Below are 21,686 nucleotides of genomic sequence, written 5' to 3'. Positions count from 1 at the left end.
TATAAGCTTGCCCTTTTATCTTCTGACCTTGGATATTTTATCAGGTTTTATATGATACAAGCGGATTCTTGGAGAAGAATAGAGATCCCTTACACTCTGATTCCATTGAACTTCTTTCATCATGTAGTGGTAAACTTCCTCAGTTGTTTGCTTCGAAATCCCTCAATCGATCTCAGAAGGCAATGACTCCTACAAGGCGGTTACTTGCTTCTGATTCCCAAAAGCAAAGTGTTGGGACAAAGTTTAAGGTAATGATTTTTCTCCTATACCTTCTTCATTTGGAAAAATATATGCAACTGCAAAATATTTGATTTTGAGAACCATTTATACTTAATATCAGCATGCTGGATGAAAAATAATTAGTACTTTTAGTTTAGAAAAGCCATTCATTTTAGGAACTGAAGTCAACATTACTGTCAATTTGGATTTCAGTAAAGTTACATATGGGTGGTGTCTGGATAATCATTCATTGATGTAGTAAATAAACTCGTATTGGAAACTTATGTGGTTCCTATGATGATTCAAAGCACTTTCTGAAGGCATATTTAACTTGTATGACAGTCCAGATGATGCGTATTGGTAATGGATTTGCTAATCTTTGCATGATCTGATACTAATTAAGCTGTTAATGGTTGAACGGCTGTTAACAAATCCATTGGGACTTATTTGAAATCAGATTAGAAGAACACCCCCCCCCCCCCCCCCCCAAAAAAAAAAAAAAAAATAAAATAAAAGAAAAAAAGGAAACTCCATTTCGTGTACCATCAAAATCATTACTAGCTTGACATCACAAAGGTTAAGTACAGTTAGTACTTTCATTTCATATTTGTATAAATCATTATCGTATGTTATTATGCTATGTTGCTATGATGAGATGAACTTATGTTCGTCTTTTTATTTTATGATAATCTTGCATTTAATGACTTCAATATTTGTTTAGCTTATAGGTAGAATTATACAAGTTTTAGTATGCTATTTGTGCCACATAAAATAGTCTTATTAAAAAAAATAAAAATAAAATATATATATATATATATATATATATATATATATATATATATATATATATATATATATATATATATATATATATATATATATATATATATATATATATATATATATTTTGTATTGCCTTGGAGTCTTGACCAGGGCGAGACACCGAGATACTGAAATTAAACCATTGTATGATGTTTCAATGGGTTTTGGGGGATTTTTGGGTTATATATATATATATATATATATTATATATATATATATGTAGACAAAATTAGATAATGTATTTTCACAAATATAAATATGGATATACAAGAAAATGCAAGATCAAATATTGAGAAGTAGTGAAATCTCAATTACAATTTGGAGTTATCCCCTTGAAGTTCTTGAAATTTCAGTAAATTTCTGAAGTTTTATTAGAATTTCATCGAAATTCAATCAATGGACTCAATCTCGTTTTGGACCATGTTTCGTCTTGGTAGGATTAAGATGATTGAAATTTCATGAAATTTGGTACCATGTTCCTAAGAACCGTCCCTGCTGAGGAAGCGGAAAACTAATTAAGAAGGAAATACCTCCTAACCATTACTTCCTTGGAAACCTGAATCCCCATTAAACCTATAATAAATCTGGAATTTATGATCCTTTCTAATTATGTCCCTTAGTTCCAAAGGAAACTCCATAGGATTCCATATCAAATTTGAATCCAGTACTTGTACAACAACAACAACAACAAAAACAACAAAAAGCCTTTTCCCCAACTAAACAACAAGAAGTGGTGAGAAAGGATATGCATAGCATAGGCCTTGTATATAGTATGGCCTCAAATATAGCTGATTGGAAGGTTTATCCTTTCTCACCACTTCTCTTAAGGTTATTTTATGTTTGCCCCTAATTCTTGTAATTCATCAAATTTGAATTAAATTGCTTCCCCACATTGAGGCATTTAAAGGCCTCCATTGAACATGGTTGTGCCACCTGAATCAACTTTCTCTTAACTTATCATTTACTGGAGCTACTCATAGTTAGCTCCAATATGGTTATTCCTTACCTTATCCTTCCTCGTTTTGTCATTCATCCATCTTAACATCCTCATTTATGCTACATTGAGCTTATCTATATGATGCTTGTTAACAACCCAACACTCTGCACCATTCATTATAGCTGGTCATATGATTGTCCTATAGAATTTTCCTATGAACTTTAAAGGAATACGTCAATCACACAAGACCTTGGTGCACCTCTTCACTTCATCCACCGTATTTTAATTCTTTGACACAATCCTCTCTATCACCTTTTTATTTATGATAAGCCAAAGTACCTAAAATAATGGCCTTCTAGAATCTCTTTCTCATCAAGTGTCACCACCTCATCATCCATCCGATCACGACCAAAGATGTACACTAAATGTTCCATCTTTGTCGTACTTAGTTTAAAGCCTTTTGATTTCAAAGTTGCTTTCTATGATTCTAACTTGATATTAATCCCTATTTGTGTTGCATTTACCAAAATGGTATCTTCAACAAAAAGCATACACCAAGGAACCTCATCTTTGAGTATCTTTGATTAAATCATCCATTATAAATGCAAATGAATATGGGTTTAAAGCTAATTGTTGATGTAGCCCAACTATAATTGCGAACTCACTACCTTGTCCTTGTACTATTCTTACACTTGTCACTAAATCATCATATATATCTTTAGTTATGCCCACATATTGACTTGCAACATTTCTTTTCTCTAGTACTTGCCAAATTAACGTTCTAGGGACTTTATCATAAGCTTTTTCTAGTTCAATAAAGACCATATGAAGATCTCTCTTACACTCTTTGTATCTTTCCATAAGTCTCCTGATGAGGTATATAGCTTCCATTGTGGATCTTCTTGGCATAAAACCAAATTAATTCTCCATTAATGGTGGTTTCTTGTCTCAAATGGGTTTCAATTACTAATCCAACACTTGTACTCTAGTCATAACATCAGCTGCTGATTTTGCTTTCTCCACGTGTGTCGTGTGCAGGATTTCTTTATGTCTCAACAAGGTTGAAAGGTGCATTATTTTTCCTTTTATTCCTTGTATCTTCTATGGACCTTGGCAACTTCCCCGTAATACTACCAGCTTAGAATCTGATTAAATAGATACCTCCATAAATCCTTTCTCTACACAATGCAAAACTCCTTTGTAGGTTGCTTTCATTTCCATTCCCAACACCGACAAGTTTTTCCTTTCCTTGTAGAAGCCATGTGTGGGTTGCCATTCTTCTCTCTAATTATTCCCACCATATGATGCAATCACGTTCTCCAATCCTCCAACACAATACAATGCAATCATATCTGTACTGGGCCCGCCTATGCCTATTTTTTTACTGCTAGTCGCTAAGCCGCTTTTTGACACGCAAGATTTCAATCGCTTTTTTGCCCTAGTGTTGCTGCTTTGTTGCCTTGTTTGCCATATTGCCACCTAGGCACTAAAGGGGTCAATTTTTTTTTACATTTAGTTCCTACATTTTTTTTTTTTGGATTTTTTTAATGCATCAAATTCTATTCTACAAAATCATATATGAATATAATAATTATTCATTTTTAATTCATGAATCATTAGACAGAGAATTATTCGGAATAATGTGATCAATTAATTTATTAGTTCAGTAAATAAAAAGCGGACAAATTAAATTCCAATTCGGTTCTAGAATTATTTGTTACTTAAAAGAAGTCAAGTGAAAAAAAAGTTGGATGTTTAAGTTGAGCAACAGGCCAACAATTGTATATGTTGTAGATCACTTTATGCATTTTTTTTCCATACAACAAAAAATATTTCCCCTTAATGTATAAGATGAGCTTTTTAATTTTTGTAATGTAATATAAAGGATTTTCAATGTTCTTGAATCATTTATTAGGCTAATTATTCTTTTTTCAGAGGAAAAAATAAATAAATCAGTTGCATGATTTTATAAAACCATATACGAATACAATAGTTATCTATTTTGGATTTGGAAATCATATGTTATAATGCCATTAAATTATGTTGCTAATTGCTATTGTATATTTGTATTATGATGAGATGAACTTCTGTTTTTTTTTATGATAATCTTTCATTGTTATGATTATTTAATGTTTGTTTAGCTTATAGTAAACTATATCAGTTTTTGTATACTATTTGTGCCACATAAAATAGTTGTAGTAAAAAATATGTGACCCAACCGCTTGGGTTGCCATATTGCCGCCTAGGCATTCAAGCGCTACCCCAACTGCTTTGGTCGCCTTGTCACCTTGACAATCATGATTGGGTCTAAACCAAGAACAGGTCTTAAAGGATTGTGTCGCCATTTCACTGTTACCCTCCATTTTTCAGCTAGGAATAGATTAGGTTCATCTTGTTCTCCTAGAGAATGTATTCCCTCGCATCTAGCTTCAACATCATTAGCTAGTGCTCCTCTTGGTTTTGATCTTTGAAAATTCTGAAATTCCTCTTGCCACTAATGATATATAGTAGAACAAAAGCCAGCTTGCCAATAAGACCAACATTTTCACCTTTCTTTGTCAATTCTCAAACCCAATCGGCAGCTGCTAAACACCATGTGGAGGTTTTCCATCTTTGGTTAGTTTAACAAACATGCTCTTCCAAACTGTGGACCAAACATGCAGTAGGAGAAGAAATGTTCAAAATTATCTACTCTCCCAACAAAAAGTGTAGTTATATTCCACTGGTATTGCTCTTTTCCTCAACTCTACTCTTTTTGGTAGGGCATTCCTTAAACATCTCCAAGCAGTAAATGAATGTTTAGGAATGTTTCCACTGAGTCACACAGCTGACCACTGACTAACCTCAGTTGACACTCTCCGTATGGTATCCCATGCCGATTTTGTAGAGAATTTCCCATCTACATTCTCGTTCCAAATAACCAGATCCAATTGACAATGATACAGCCACACTGCATTTGTCAGCTCACCCCTAATATTACTGATTGCCCTGTAAGAGATCCACTCACCCTGCTCATATAGTCTGCCACCATTGCCATCGTTGAGTTCCAATTCTGTGTCTAGTCTGTTCCCATACTTGCTTACTAACATCCCCTCGTTATGCACCTATCCAGTCACATTCTTGTGCTTTTTCCATCCCCAATCAAGTATCAAGTGCTGAATAAGTGGTTCAACTTTGTCTATACTTGAAGTATCTTCCGCTAGACCCAGGAGCAATTTGAGGCGACCTTTGCATACCAAATAGAGTTATGCAGCAGATACCTGTCATACACCTGTTGAGTCATGCAGCAGATACCTGTCATACACCTGGTGCATCCATATGCTGTTTTTCTTTGAGGCGATCAACCAGATCTATTTCATTACCCCTACAACATTCATGTCTTTGATGCATCGAGTCTCCTCCCTTCTTCGGCTTGCAGATTGCTTCCCAAGATATCATGTGTAGTTTCCTTTCCAGGGTTTGTCCAAAGATAGATTTTAAAGTACCCAGGAGGCTAATGCATTACTTGGTAGACCAGAAATCCAGGCCAATAGATACTGCTTCCTTGCAGAACCAAAGGTAACAGCTGAAATTGACCTGCAAATAAGAGAAAACCGTGTCTTCCATCCTTCAAGTCTTTGATGCACCTTCTCTATTATTGGTCATAGCCAGAGACAAGGAACCTGAAATAAGAGGAACACCTAGCCACCTAGGTACCTAATGGTAGACTTAGTTTCGCTGAATCCTGTTGATTCCAAAACTTGCAGTCTGCTAACTTGGGTAAGGCCTCCTAAAATATTAGAGGACTTAGCCGTGTTGAGGTGCGAACCAGAATGTGTGCAAACTCTTCTAGAGCTTTCAAGCTAGCCTCAATTGACGCCGCCTCACCCTTCATCAAAATCATTGGACCATTGGTGAAGACGAGATGGGATAAGTGTGAACTTTACGTCTAGGCAACAATTTGATTGGTCTTTCGATTTCTATTCTCCTTATGAACCTGATTTAGGTTGGACAGCTTTCTTTCAATCTCTAGTGATTGTTATTGTGTAATGTTTCTGTTGGAAAGAAAGTGAGAGGTGCTGTGCATAGGTTAGCGGAAAGTGTTGTGCAATACAACTTATGATGCGTAGAGTCTGTAGAGGAATAATAAAAAAAACACATGCCCTATTTGTATGTAGCGTCTTGCATATTAAGTAGACACTTGTCGTTTTCTGGGATTCTTTATTGGGTGCCTGCTAAGTCAACCAGTTATCATGGCCAGGAATCTCATGCAGGCATCCTACTTTAGATGGCTGATGGGTTTGTTTTAGTTTTCGATCTTGCGTCTACACTTTTGACAAATTTTGAAGATGGTTGTCATAGATATATTAAATCATGAAAACCCTAAATATTGTCTTAATGCTTGCAGGGTGAACTGTTCAAACTGATGCAGCGCTTAGAGGACACCACCCCTCACTTCATTCGTTGCATAAAACCAAACAGCAAGCAACTTTCTGGTTTGTTCGAACAAGATCTTGTCTTACAGCAGCTAAGATGCTGTGGAGTCCTGGAGGTTGTTAGGATATCAAGATCTGGTTACCCAACACGAATGACACATCAAAAGTTTGCCAAAAGGTAGTGATCAAATCTGTAGTGTAATTTTCTTTCTCATTCTACATAAGTAATTATTAAGTGCTATCTTCATGCATATGCTCGTATCTTTTCAGATTCGGGTTTCTTCTTTCCGAGAATGATGTAGTGCAGGATCCATTAAGTATATCAGTTGCAATTCTTCAGCAATTTAATGTCCCTCCAGAAATGTATCAAGTTGGTTATACAAAACTATTCTTCAGAACAGGGCAGGTGTGCTTTTCTATTTCACATTCCTGACAAGATAGTTCAAATATTTTTCTACCTTGTTCCTCATATAATAGTTAGAAGCTGTAAATCTTTTCTGGAAATCTGTTTGCTGTTTCTTCATTATGTTGTAAACACCGACACTGAGGTAACTTCAATGATATTTTGCCTTTCTTGAGGATAAAATATCAATTTCCTTGCAACAAGCTTACTTGATGCTTCTACCATGATGCCCAACTTTATTACGCCTCAATAAAGTGCAAATGCTATGTCTGAGTTGTAGGCGTAACCATGATCTTTATAGTTGAAGTAAGCTTAAAGTCTGATCTCTAAGAAGAAGGAAATATTTGAGGAAGGATGAAGATTCAGGACTACAAGGAAATTCAATAGTGTGTGACTTATATCTATATCACCAGTGAAACCCAATTGCAATCATTTATCCTGTCTCTTAGGAAAAATGATTATGAAAATAATGGATCAGGAGAGAGATTTTTGAGAAGAACCAAAAAAGTAAAGAAAGCAATGCTTTGCTCCCATGCTCTGTGAGTGTGTGCTTCAATGTTTTGTCCTGATTTGAACTGTGTAATCAGAGGTTGCTTATCTTATAATTGCATGTTCTTTCTCTGGAAACAGCAGTTCTAGAATGAGAATTTTTTTTCAACATTAGGTGTGCAGGAGTGGTATCAATGCTCATTATTTTAGTCTCTTTAACAGTTTGACTTATACATGTGTACAATTATATTTAATTATTGTGTTTATTTCTGTTTCAAATTGTTCTCTCTTCTAAAGTGGCTCTATTTTTCTTTTATGTTGGGTGATTTGTAGATTGGCATGCTGGAAGATAAAAGAAAGCGAATACTGGGAACCGTTGTTGCTATCCAGAAATGTTTCCGTGGTCACCTAGCACGTGTTTATTTCCATGATCTCAAGAGAAGAATAACTACTATACAATCATGTAATGCACACATAACCTTGTTAGTTTGATTATTCCATCTGAAAACATTCATTTGGTGGTTCTATGATCACATGGGTTCCATGTCATCTTCACCTTGTATGGCATGGTGGCTCTGAATTTATTGAATACAGATCGGGTATCTGTTTTTGGTTTTAAAAATTTTGTGTTCGTCTTCACAAAATGAAAAATGCATGGTCTTGGTTTAGGCCTGATTTCAGTCGGGCAGGAAAACTGGAGATCTCTTTGAGTTGGTGCACTTTTTTCTTTGAAGTCACGGACATGTCTCGGTGGGTTTTCAACCTAGTCAGGTCATGAAACCTGGTATGCCACCTATTGTGGGCCATTTAAACACAACAGAACTTCAGATTTTGAAATATCAAAGCCCAAGTTTAACTTCAGGCCCTAAGTTGATAGGCTATGGCATACCGATAGGCCCTATTCTACTCATCATTCAGTAGTAAAATCATTCAGTTAATGTAAAATACTGAGTCTCAAATTGATGCTGTTTTCTTGACCTGTTGACTGTCTTGTCTTGGACACCTGAAAAACCGACTTGCATAGGAAATCTTCATGAGATCTGTTCCATGCTTCATCTTTATTGCCTTTTCCTGGATACTCATTCAGTAGTAGAAGCATTCGGTTAATGTAAATACCAAGATCTCGAGTTGATGCTGTTTTCTTGACTTGTCCACTGTCTTGTCTTGGGCATTTGAAAAGCCGAGTCATATTTGAAATCTTGACGAGATCTTGTTCCATGCTTCATCTTTATTGCCTATTTTTGGACTCTTAGCACAGTAATATTATAAGGTTTTGCTCATTTTTGTTTTAAAATTAAACAAAAATCCCATGCAGTTGTCAGAGGTGAAAACGCAAGAATGCGATACCAGCTTCTGATGAAGAAGCAGATGGCTGCCCTTCTCATGCAGAAGCATATGAAACTACGATTTGCTCAGAGGATACGTAATGATCAGCAGAAAGCAGTTATATGTCTGCAATCTGGTATAGTAATTTTTTCTTTCAATTTGTTGATTTTGTGGATGTCCCAGACTCAAAATTTGTGTTATTTTGTTTATTCTCTCCCTCTTTCTTGGGGATTATAGTTCTCATTTGCAGTATTTTTGTTCTTGCAGCTATACGTGGTTGGCTGGCTAGACGGGTTTTTAATGATATGCAGGATACAAAAGCAGAAAATCTAAACAACACAATTGCCGAGGAGAAGCCAGACGGGAAAATTTCAGAAATGAAGGTAATCATAAAATTAGTACCTAAGTGCTCGAGTGAACCCTGGACTGTATGGGTTGCCATTTCGTTTATTTTTTGAAAGTCTTGTGATTTGAATATATAATTTTGTTGATTTTCTTCCCTTATTGTTAGAATGTGTTAGGGGTAGTCTAATGCTTTGTCTTTCTCAGCTTAAGTTGTACTTTCTGTTTCTATTTCTTCTCTTTTCCACTCTTTTAGCATTTCACTCTTCCTTCTCTCTTCTTTTTCCTCCTTCAGCTCCCTGAATCCTCTTTAACCCTTGTTCTGACCCTAGCAATTTCTGACTGTTATTGGGAGATCAAAACATGAAACTGAAAGCAGATATATGACCTATCTGTCAAGATTGTATTTCTAATGTGATCAATGTCTAATTTGGTATTAAGCCAATCACGTAGCCTCTTACTGAAGGTAGAAGGAAGGAACTTCACCAGTTCACCTTAAGAAGGTCTTTTAGCTCTTCCCATGCCGTTGGTTCTTCATGTAGGGGACAACTTTGACCCTTAATTTCTCCACCACTCCCTTGCTGGTTCAGTAAACCTAGCACGGACCAGCTTTATTTTTTGGTCCTCTGTCAAGAGGAACCAATTGAAATAGTTGTCAGAGGCGCACAGCCAGCCATATAAAAGAATGGGATCAGATTTTCCACTCTAATTCTTCAATTCTATCTTAATTTTATGTTTATCATCCTATCACCCACCACTAAAGTTGTCATTTTTATTCTTTGTGTTGGATTTGCACCCTTCAAGGACCCGGTAAATCAAGTTGTTGACGAGGTGGAAGTCTCTCTGTAGTAGTTTGCCTTGTACTTTCTTTGATTTCATGCAAAATCTGTCAGTCAGCCTTTATAGAGCTTGAAATAGATCATCGATAGAAATTGGAGCATGGTTAGGGTTGTTAGAAACTTTGAACTACCCTCTTTCAATCAGGCTTTGCTTCTGGATAATGTAGAGCTAATATCAAGGATGACTTAGTCCCAAATAACCCCCACCAACAAAGAAATAAATTAAGGAACTTAAGATCACTCAGAGTTATGGAGGTGGACTAGTTCGAATTGTAGGCTTCAGCAGGTAGATAATTCCTCAATGTGGCACCAGTTGATGCTGGCCTTGAAATCAAATTGAGTTTGAACAAGAGGAGAATAGAAGAAATAGGAAAAATAGAAAGCAAAGGGATAAAGGTATTTCAGCTCTCTCAGATAGGTTCCTGAAGTCTATGTATTTAGTTCTCAAAGCAAGGTCCTCACCATTCTTATCACTCAAGGGACAAGAAAATTACACAAAGCAAAGGTTCAATAATCACTTTCTTAAATCTGTGGGCTGAGAATAGCCTATTACATATTTACAGAGTGCTAATACTTGCTCTCCAAGTTACATAGAATATAGAAACCACTAGATTTTGCTGAGTTAGCTAATATTCTCAGCAATAACAAAATAGATTACTAAAATTAAAAGGCTTAGAATCTAGGAAATAGAAAGTGACATTTAGAACTTAGGAAAAAAGTAAAATCTTTAATCTTCAGTGTTCATAAAAGATTTTTCACATAATCTGCTCTTGAGCCCCACAAAATCTATAAATAATATTCCTTCAAGGCCAAAAAGGGGCTTTGACACTGTTCACATGAACAGGGAATTGGCTCTTCTAGAAGCCCAGCTATGCAACCAATTGGCCCTATGGCCCAAAAGGGTTTGGTTCAAGAGGGAACCAGCCCATTCCTCTTAACTCCTGTCATATTTCTTGCCATACAACTTGGCATTTACGTTACCCAATTCCCAATCCTTCTATCAGATTTTGGATTCCATAATTTGATGTAATCAGTTTGAACTGATCCTTCACTTAGATCCGTTGTTGTCTCCTCCCACCCTTACCCTTGACTTCTTTCCCTCTGCCCCCTTGGAGGTTTCCCTGTTTTTCTCTCTTTTGATAATGAATATATTATTCACATTTCACCCAAAAGAAATAGTGTGTTTATGAGCCTGCAACTTATATGGTAGGGATCATGGTAAAAAATTCGAGGGAAACTTAAGTTTTGACCGGGTGAAAATGGGAAACTTAGGTGGAAACTTAGGAAATTTCGAGGAAACCGAGGACTTTTCCGTACAAGTTTCGACAGGTTTTAGAGAGTATTTTGGGGTGGGATCCTGTATTTAAGCTAATTAGACTATAAAGAATACATTTGTTGTATTTTGCTAAAAAATCAATGTAGATATGTCATTCAATGTACATAACATCAATGTAGAGTTGTCCAAAAAGTACATTATAAACTTAACTACTTAAGCACATAATATTCAATATATAATTTCTAACTTCAAAATAGTTGACAATAAAAGGAAAATACAACTTAGTGTTAAGAGGAGTGCTAAGAGTGGATTCATCCTGTGAGCTGAGTAGTACTATGCCTGTAACATCCTCTCCTCCAACCAACGAACATAGACATCCCATGACATTTTATGCCTATGGTTGTCAACTTAATCGACAACTGTAACTTTATGAGTCTGGTCATCAATATGCTTAAGATAACCAACCTGAGGGAATACGCACTTTGGATAGGGAAGTCTTGATGGAGGGGCTTTTGTCTTGGGTATTTTGGGGAAACATGAAATAAACAAAAAAAATTGAAAATTTGGAAAAACTACAAAATTTATAGGAAAGTTTCCCAAGTTTCCACAAAATTTCCTAGGTTTCCAAGAAATTTCTCAAGTTTCCACAAAATTTCCTAGGTTTCTACGAAATTTGGGAATTTTTTTCCTCATGAACCAGCTGGTCCAACTGAGTTGAACCAAGTTTCGATAGGTTTCGAGGTTTCGACAAGTTTCGACGAAATTTCGATAGTTTCGATCGAAACTGAGGACTTTTTTCGGTCCCCATGAGTTTCGTTTCGCATTTTCCAAAATGGGAAATTTCGCAAGTTTCAATGGAATTTTGTTCTATGGTAGGGATGATGGTTAGGTGAGTTGAGTTTCTTATTGTCCGCATCTATGTAGTGATTTTATTTGCATTTAAGTATGCATATTTCATCTTTGTTCTTTAAGTTAGGTTTCTAAATGACCACTTTGTCACCACAACACCTGGTGTCTGTATTAAATTATTATGGTTGTTGATGAAGATATTCAGTATGATTCTTTCTCCCCCCCCGCAATATGTGTTAAATAATTATGGCTGTTGATGAAGATATTAACATGTGCAGTTTGTTTTTAATGGCTTGACAACTATTACATTTACAGGTTCAAGACCATGAGCAAGTTCAGAATGAATCTTCTGTTTTGGTAGAACTTCAAAGGCGGGTTTTGCAGGCGGAGGCAGCTCTGGCAGAAAAGGAAACTGAAAATGCAGCATTGCGGCAGGAAGTAAAGCAATTTGAGGTTAGGTGGTCAGGTTATGATGCAAAGATGAAATCCATGGAGGAGATGTGGCAAAAACAAATGACATCTTTGCAGGTGCATACTACCCCCTCCCCTCTTCTTTTCCTTCTTTCCAAAGTAATTTATTGTGGGAAAATATGACCTCTCCTCTCGATAGTTGTGGTATGATTATCCCTCTTTTGTGCCTTTGTAGATACTTTACAAGAGGTGTATTTTAAACACATCATCTTTTTATCATCCAAATCTATTCATATGAATAGCGTGATGTAGGACTTGCCAATCTGATGACCCTTCAGAATTTTCTGTTTTTAGCTTTCAAGAACTTATCTTTTTCTTCCCCCCCCCCCCCCCCCAAAAAAATTTTTTTTTTTTATATATATATATATATATATATATATATATATATATATATATATATATATATATATATAGTAGGAGGTTTACTATATCTGCTTATCCATACCAGTCAAGTAAAAGAAATAATGTCATCCTCTAGGGTTTTTGTTATACTGTCCATATTTGCAACTAGTAAAGAGGACAACCTTTGCTGCAATGTAAAGGTTGCCTGAAAGTTTTAGAAACAACCTTTTAGTGAAGGTAGGTAAGGTAAGACTGCATATTGACATGATCTTCCCCCAACCTTGCAGTGGTGGGTGCCTTGTGCTACACCTCTTTCTTTTAATTGTAGGTGGCAAGGATTGAGGTTGTGATTTCGAGGCCGGTTTTAACCTAGCTAAAAACCAAAGTCTGGAGGTTTTGACCAAAATTTCAGTTGAAAACTGGTACTTTTTTATGAAAATTTGACCCCAGGTTTCAGGTCTTATATGACCTCCATTTCATCTAATTTCTTGCCTCCTACCTAGTTTAAGCATAATAAACTCAATGGAAGCTGTAGTTCTCTCAAAAAATCACTGAAAAGATATCTAAGTCTGGTTCTGAGAAGTACAAACTATAATGCATAGAGGCCATGGAAAAAAATTTGAGGGATACTCAAGTATCGACTAGGTGAAAATGGGAAACTGAGAAATTTCGAGGAAACTTAGGGCTTTTTTGTACAAATTTTGACATGAAGTGTTGACAGGTTTTAGGGAATATTTTAGGGTGGGACACTCCATTTAAGCTAATTAGAATATAAAGAACACGTTGGTTGTATTTTGCTGAAAAGTCAATGTAGATATGTCATTTAATGTACATAACATCAATGTAGAGTTGTCCAAGAAGTACACTATAAACTTAACTACCTAAGTACATAACATTCAATATATAATTTATAACTTCAAAACATCAAATACAAAGTAACTGACAATAAAAGGAAGTACAACTCAGTGCCCAAAGGAGTGCCTCGGTGGATCCATCATGTGAGCTGAGTAGTACTATGCCTGTAACATCCTCTCCTCCAACCAACGAACATAGACATCCCATGACAATTTATGTCTATGGTTGTCAAGATAATCGACAACCGTAACTTAAGTTTGGTCATCAACATGCCTAAGATAACCAGTCTAAGGAAATATACAATTTGGATAGGGAAGTCTTGATGGAGGGGGTATTTGGGGAAACATGAAAGAAACAAAAAAATTGAAAATATGGGAAAGCTACGAAACTTGCAGGAAAAAGTCCCAGGTTTCCACGAAATTTCCCTTGTTTCCTACGAAATTTGGGAATTTTTTTTTTCTCATGAACCAACTGGTCTAGCTAGGTTGAACCAGGTTTTGACAAGTTTCGACGAAATTTCAACGGTTTCGATTGAAACTTGGGATTTTTTCGGTCCCCTAGTTTTTCGTTTCGAGGTTCCCAAAATAGGAAATTTCAGTAGAAATTTCGTAAGTTTCAATGGAATTTTATTCTATAGAGGCATATAATCATCAACATACATGAATTCTTTAATAGAATGGTTACATAGACTACAAGTCAACAAAAGTTACAAAATATCCTTGTAATCAATCCCAAGATGAGTGCCTCAATGGATCCATCCCGTGAGTCGAGTAGTAATGTGCCTATATGTTTCTCTACTCCAGCCACTGGACATATACATCCCATGACATGTTCCTTATATGGTTGTCGATGTAGTCAACCACTGCAGCTCTGTATGTATCGTCATCCACATGCCACAGATATCCTGTTGGTGGGGATGTACTATAAGGATATGGAAGAGAAGATGGCTCTGATAGTGGTGGTGGTTGCACGCATAAGATGAACTCCAAAAATCTATGTATCCCCGACCTAGGATCCACATAAGTAGACCATGGTACCCATATACCATCCCGTCAGGGCCTGAAAAATAAGTCAAACTATGTCCCCACTATTCGGGAGGGGTCCCATAAGGTCCATAACCGTAAGCCCCAGAAGTAGATGTAATGCTCTCCATACCACTGTCGTAGGACTAGCAATCTGCGGGTCTCTAGTATCCGGATCCTCTAGCTATGGAGCCTCTGGATTTATCCAAGTTGCCCATGTCCACTAGATGGTAAGACCCATATGGTGAGGTGTCATCCTTATATCCATGTCCAAGCTTTTTCCCCTTCCCCTTTCAGCTATAGGTCGAACCACGACCACAGATGCTGCTCCACCATGATTTGCATCCTGTGTGGCATGGCTAAATTGACTCTCGTCTTTGAATCTCGGTGCCCCTCCTTGTCCTTGACTCTTAAATGGTGCTAGTGGTGGTGTTACTGTTGTTGCTAGTGGTGCTCCCTCCTTAGGATCAGCATAATCCTTATCATTAAGTCAATCATCATCCCCACTACCAGATCAATCCATCATCATCCTGGGTGGGTGCCTGAGTTGCATCATCCTCGGTGCTTGACCACACAATATTATCCTCACTATGGGTGGGCGCACCGAGGTGTAGTACGAAGGAATGGGTAGGCTTTGTATGCACTCTCCCCTCTTGGGCCAAGAAGTCATCCACATCAGCCCCCATCTGCTTTGTAGCATGTTTACTGGGACGACTTCCCTCCTCATCTAACAATGACTCTCCTCTATCGCTGGCCCACTCAAATAATGGGGTCTCATCATCATCCTCTACCTTAAAGATGTCAAACAACTCGATTATATTATTCTCTTTGTACATCCTTTGTCTAATATGATCCTCCCTTACCCTTGTACATGGTCAAAATTTCGTTGTGTTTCAGTGTTTCACCACCCAATGGATCCCCCAAAACCTTAAAATTTTCGCGAAATGTCACCAAAATTTGAGAATGTTTTGGTGGAAGTTTTGCCCCTAGTTTTGGGGGGGGGGGTATTTGAGGTCATTTTGGGCTAGTTTTCAGTGTCTAGCCTAATTTGAGGCCAATAAACACACTGGGACTGTTACTTTGGCCTAAAACCTAACCTAAAGTGGTGTTCTAGCATGCATTTTGTAAAAATGAAGTTTGGAGAACTGTGGTTACCTTAAAGGTGAAAATCTCCAAGGACTGATTGAAACGCCGTTTGGTTGACATGATGCACGTGATTGCCAACAAGAATCACCCAAGAACCACCCCCTAGATGTTGAAGGTCAACGAAAAAATAGCAAGAATCAAGCAATCTACGAGAGAGAAGCTCTAGAAGAGGGAGTCGGATTTTTGCCGAAACTAAGCAAAAGTTCGACTTGACGTGGGTTTATAGGCAACATTTTGGCGAGAAATCACCGAGAATTTGGAAACCAAACGATATTCACCCCAAGAGTCAAATATCGATTCTGTTTTGGCGATATTTTTCCGACGTATGGGAATGTCATTTTCGATGGAGAGTTTCATGTTGCGAAACCTTGAAATATCGCCATGTTTTGGCAATATTTCAGCAAATTTTCTTACCATTGTCCCGTATCATAATGCACGTAGACAAGCTCCTCTAGACGCTTCACACCCAATCGGTTGTGCCTCTTTGAGTGGAGAAGGTTGAAGGTGCTCCAATTCAGCTCAGACTAGTGGCAAAACATGTTTGCAAGAGCACTTTACATGCAATCATGGACAAGTTGGTCTTCTTTGTTGATATATCATCCTCAAAACATGGACTATGGGCTCAAGCAACTTCACTATCCCAAAAGGAGTCACTTAGTATGGTATTTTGTGTTGTCCTCCTCGAAGGGATTGAAGAACCCACCCACTAAAATCACTGCTCCGATGCAAACATAAACCTGAGGTCCACCTTCTTGCTCTTAAAGCTCTGTAGTGCAATCCAATTTGTTGCAAATCTAGTTATGTCTGGCCTCACCAATTCACCTTGACCCCGGTCCCTCATTCTCTAGAGTGCAACTCCATGGTTATATATAAATGTGTTGACTTATCGGGCTTGGTCCACCACTTTCTTCACTTTCTTGCATTGACCCATGTCCTTCAGCATAAGGTCAATGCAATGAGCAACCCATAAAGTCCAAAAGAGCTTATATTTGTCAGAAAAGCATGTCCAAAAGTGCTTTTTAGTAGAAGGCTAAAAGCAAAAAGCAATGAACCATCAGGCACGTATATATTTAAAATTAGTACTAGATGCATGTATTTAATACTTGGGGCTCTCCATCATCTTCAGCCTGACTTTTTTAGTTAGATCCATTATCTGTCACCATTTGGATCACATGATCCACTCTAACCTCCATCACCACTTTTTTCAACAACTTATATATGTTTTTTGCATCCTTCTTCTCCCTGGATGCATACAATGACTTGAGGAACATTGTTCTCCCATCACAATTTAACATGAAGTTGATAATGGACTATCTAATGGAACCAATCCAACCATCACATATATTAGTAACCCCTTAATTAGCCCACATAGGCTTCAATCCTATAATATATTGATTCAAATTTTCCTTATGCTTAGGTAGGTTCACATTATAGATCCATGTGGAGTGGGTCACTGTATACCACCCCCAGCCTTGTTGATCCCCTCAAACATATCCGTGTAGTGGGGCCCCTACGCTGCATTTGCTCAAATGCTATAGTAGAAGGCCCATTTGGAGAAAGCGAGCCCCACTTTCTCCTTCACATTCTCTCACCTGTGCTTCAGCTTCCTTTGCTTTAGCTCTGGCCTCCTAAATAAAGCTTGATCTGTATGAAGAGTTTGAATGCCAGGACTATAGCTGTAGCAAATAAAGCTAGGCCTCGTGTTGGGGCTCATGGGGAGCGGATATGTGTCTTCTACCTGACACTCTGGCTCCTTCTCTTAGGCTGTTGAGAGCTGCCTCCTTTTGGCTCTCTCTCCCATGGCCCTCTGTTGCTTCCTCATATCATCTATCTTCTGTTGCTCCTTGCTCATCATTGTTGCTCTCCTCATCTGTGCTACCTTCGAGTTAGGATCAAGTCCATACTCTCCTAACTCCTTTGGATCAAAGTCCTGGCTTTCCTAGTTCGGGATGTCATCTAGGCAAGCATCCTCAAATTTTGTAATCTCTTATCTTTCCTCTTTTGCTTTCCACCTCTCCAGTATTGTGCCATTGTCTACTTGATCCCTATAGGCACCTTAGGGCATCCTATGAAATCCCTATCTCCCCTAGCTAAATGAATCTTTAATCTAGTCCACTTATCCTTTTTTTTTTCTTTTTATTTTTGGGCAATAATTACACTCTTCTTTTTATCAGTTGTCAATAGCCTCCCATGTTGCTAAACAATGTTTGACATCTTTCAAAGAGTATACTTGATACAAGAAATACACACCTAGTATCTTAAAAACCATGACAAATATGCTAAAAATTACATTTATGCTTCTACTAATATTCTCTTAGTTTTAAATATAAAACATAAATAATTAGTATTTTAATATTTAAATAATATTAGAAAAAATTTAATGATTTTTTAATTATTAAAATAATGAATTAACAACAATAAATTTAATTCAGCACCATCACAACATAGATCAAGTGATACTGTCTCACGTATATTAAGCTCATACATTATGTATTCTATCAAAATACATATTTAGAAAATTATTTTTAAAATCAGAAAAAATAATAAAGTAATAGCAATAAAAATAAAAATAAAAAAGTTAACACCACACAATCATAGATCAATACCATAGACTAAACATATTTAATTTGAAAGAATACAAGATGATTTGAGGCATGAACAAAACAAAAACAACATAATGAGCAGTTTGGAATCTTACCTTGCAAGAATCTCAAAAGATCCCCAATGGAGGAGCAAAAGAGGTGTTTAAGGCAAAGGAGTTGTGGAAATGAGGTGAAATAGGGGAAGAAGGGGTAGAAACTAAGAATAAAGGGGACATAAACTCGAATTCTCATTGGCGGAACCCCTTAGAAACTGTCGGAACGTGGGTTATTTGCAGGTTCCAATTGAAAAAGGGTACTTTTATATCAAGTTTGGACCAAAACTGGTCGAACCAAGGTGTCAACCAATTTTGGCCAAAACTTTGAACTGTAACAGCCGAAACATTGTATTTCTCCAAAATCTTGCAGGTTACATGCAAGGAGAGAAAATTTCGCTCCATAGCGAACCCGACGATATGGCGAAATTTTGCCGAAATATTGGCGACGTCGCTGTGTGATACCGGTTAAGGAAGTGCCAGAAATTTGCTGGTGGAGAAAGTGATCGGCGACGGAGTAAGCGAAGTAATGGGTAAGAATGTGAAAAAAATAGTTCTATAGACTTAAGAAGTTCCGAAAGGAAGGCAGGAAGCTGAAAAGTTAAAACCCGAATCACTTATTTAAAGCCCGAATCAAGTTCTGTGAGACTTCTACATCTTTTCCAAATGTTAAAGCCCTAATCAAATTCAGAGAGTCATTCTAATAAAAGCTTACGCCAAAGGATCAATTACGGGGAAAATTTCTTACGCTTCATCATCATCTGATGATCTAGTGCTCCACCTTTGCTCCCAAGTCGTTGGCGGTGATCATCTGCTGCTTCTCTGCTGGGGCTACTTTGTTCGTTGTCGGTGGTTCTCTCTCTTTCGTCAATATTGCTCCTCAGCAGCACGCATCAAAGCTCGGAACGATTTCGTTAGAGAGCGTCTCAAGAAGAAATCCACAAATAATCCACAATCTCTGTCACAATATTAATCTACAGGAAAAAGAGGAACCGCTGAAGCAGAAAATCCAAATGGCGTTGGTCGAAATATCAGCGAATATGGTGAGATATTGCCAAGATATCGGTGATATCTCTATATCGAGGTTCGGAGTTGGTTTCGAACCGCCGAATTTCGGCGATATTGCACACCTTGGTTACATGTCGTTTTGAAAAAAAACTGAAGTTTTGACCAAAATTAGTAACCATGTTTGGTGGAACTCTTTTTTTTTTATATACCTTCTTGGCTCAATAGTTGTCTCTGCTTATTTGTGCTGACAAAAACCATGATAGTTGTAATCATGGTGGGAGATCTTGCTCTTGAGCGAGATCTCGCCACTAAGAAAAAGCGAGATCTCGACCAAGATGGTGAGATCTCGGTCGAGATCTACCAAAAAATGGGCGTAATCTCGGTGGTTCATCTCGGTGGGTTTTAGGGCCCCGATTGGGCTGAAACTTGATATTTAGCTTATTTAAGGCCTTTTGAACACATTGGTGGCCTTAGATTTGTGAGAAAATAACCCTAACTATGTCTTCTAAGTCGACCCTATGTGTAAAACCGAAATTCTGTGAAATTCAAGGTTAGACAACATGTAATGTAAAGATATCAAGTAATTCAAGTTATCAACTATCAAGTATCAAATACATTAACATTACACATCAAGTATTCAAGTGATCAAACTATCAAAGAACTTAAATAGTTAAATGTCTTCAAAATTTTACAACCATAAGAAGTTTTAGACTTTTAGTAAGTCATAAATCATAATCCATAAGTTCACAATCACAATTCACAACTCACAAGTCACAAGACTGATAAGAGTACAAGAGACAAGAGTAACAAGATTAATAGATTACAACTTATAAGACTATCACTCAGCATTCTGCATCAATTGATTCTGAACGGTGGCCACATATGACTCCCAAGTCAACCCATCACTGTATTATGTCACATCAGTTTATATGGAACTGATATGTCTCCATGTCAGAATACTAGAGGAATAGCACTCTGGGATAACCGTCAATTGTGGGTGGGTGAAAGTGCCATTATTGTTGTTGTTGTTCATATTGCTGTTAAGTATGTGGGTAGGGGTTTCTAAACCACTCAGTTAACAACCCACCTTCACTCCCAGATGTGTACTCTCTAGGTGCAGGGTCTTGAGGAATAGCATGATCACCATAAGAAGAATACCCACTGTAATCTGACCTAGTGTTGTGATCCCCGTATTGGTACCCCGATGACAGGCAAGTGTCCAAACTTTGATGTTGTGAATCACTGTGACGATGATCTAGGCTCATGCTTCCCATGTTTAATTCAAGATCATGCATGCTCGCATCATCATTCGTTTGCCCCTGATTTGATCTACTCTTCCTACTCCTAGCATAAGTTTGAGAGATAGGGGAACTGTGGCTCACATGTGTCGGATGACTCGGACCTGGTGGAGGTGACTCCCTGTGTTGACGCTGACTTCCACCAGCAACACCCCCAGCCCCTGACTGCCTCCATAACTCAATGGCTGACTGCCACTTGGCCCTCTGATATCATCGGCATCATCTGAACCCCCACTACAAGTTGTCACCTCAGTTGTTTCAAGTCGACCAGGTGGCTCCACAAATGGTACAGTTGGTCCTTCTAATGTTGCTACAGAAGCCTGACCCTCATTAGAAGACACGTGCTCAGCCACAACATCTAGTCCCATAGCAATAGGAATGGTAGGATATGGCTGCCTTCCTGGCCCATCAAGCACTGGGCCACCTTGATCCCTAACCCACTGATATATGGCATCATCTTCCTCATCTTTTGCGGGGGGCTCGTGGAATATATCAGTCAACTCAATCGGTTCACGATTGTCGTCATCTATATCATCTTGTATGTGCCCTACTCTCAATCTCATGTTGTAATGCACATACACTAAGTCCTCGAGCCTCTTACTCCCCAATCTGTTCCGTACCTTACCATGGATGAGCGAGAAGGTGCTCCAATTCATCTCACAACCAGAGGATGAGCAAGTCTGTGAGAGTACTTTAATTGCTATGTCCCTGAGATTTGGCGCACTAGTTCCATATAGCACCCACCAGTCAGCTGCATAACCAAAAATAAGAATGCATTAGGCAAGTAAATCTTAATATTTATATAAAGTATCAGTTATCATTTACAGAGTTATAGACTTAATGACTTATAGTGATGGACTATTTACCAGGATCATTTTTTTGCCTAGTTGCAATTGCAGAAGGCTTTCCAAAACTCCCAAAGGCATCCCTTAGCTCCCTGATCTGTACACCAATTCTTCAATTATTGTATTATGTATCTACTTAATGCACTA

General features: G+C 37.7%; 1 protein-coding gene across 1 annotated transcript in view; it reads left to right on the top strand.

Annotated features, from left to right (window-relative positions):
* LOC149004534 (myosin-2-like) overlaps positions 1-21,686 on the top strand; it is a 58,604-nt gene that overhangs the window by 32,172 nt on the left and 4,746 nt on the right. The window contains exons 17-23 of the mRNA XM_089169298.1: positions 45-248; positions 6,366-6,571; positions 6,664-6,799; positions 7,619-7,748; positions 8,601-8,747; positions 8,879-8,994; positions 12,233-12,445. Coding sequence (XP_089025424.1) covers positions 45-248; positions 6,366-6,571; positions 6,664-6,799; positions 7,619-7,748; positions 8,601-8,747; positions 8,879-8,994; positions 12,233-12,445 — 1,152 coding nt within the window. The remainder of the gene's footprint in view (positions 1-44; positions 249-6,365; positions 6,572-6,663; positions 6,800-7,618; positions 7,749-8,600; positions 8,748-8,878; positions 8,995-12,232; positions 12,446-21,686) is intronic.

Source organism: Hakea prostrata, chromosome 9 (genome assembly GCF_041222555.1).
Source record: "Hakea prostrata isolate BN-2017 chromosome 9, UWA_Hpros_2, whole genome shotgun sequence".
NCBI classification, from domain to species: domain Eukaryota; kingdom Viridiplantae; phylum Streptophyta; class Magnoliopsida; order Proteales; family Proteaceae; genus Hakea; species Hakea prostrata.
This window is presented reverse-complemented; position numbering and strand designations above follow the sequence as displayed.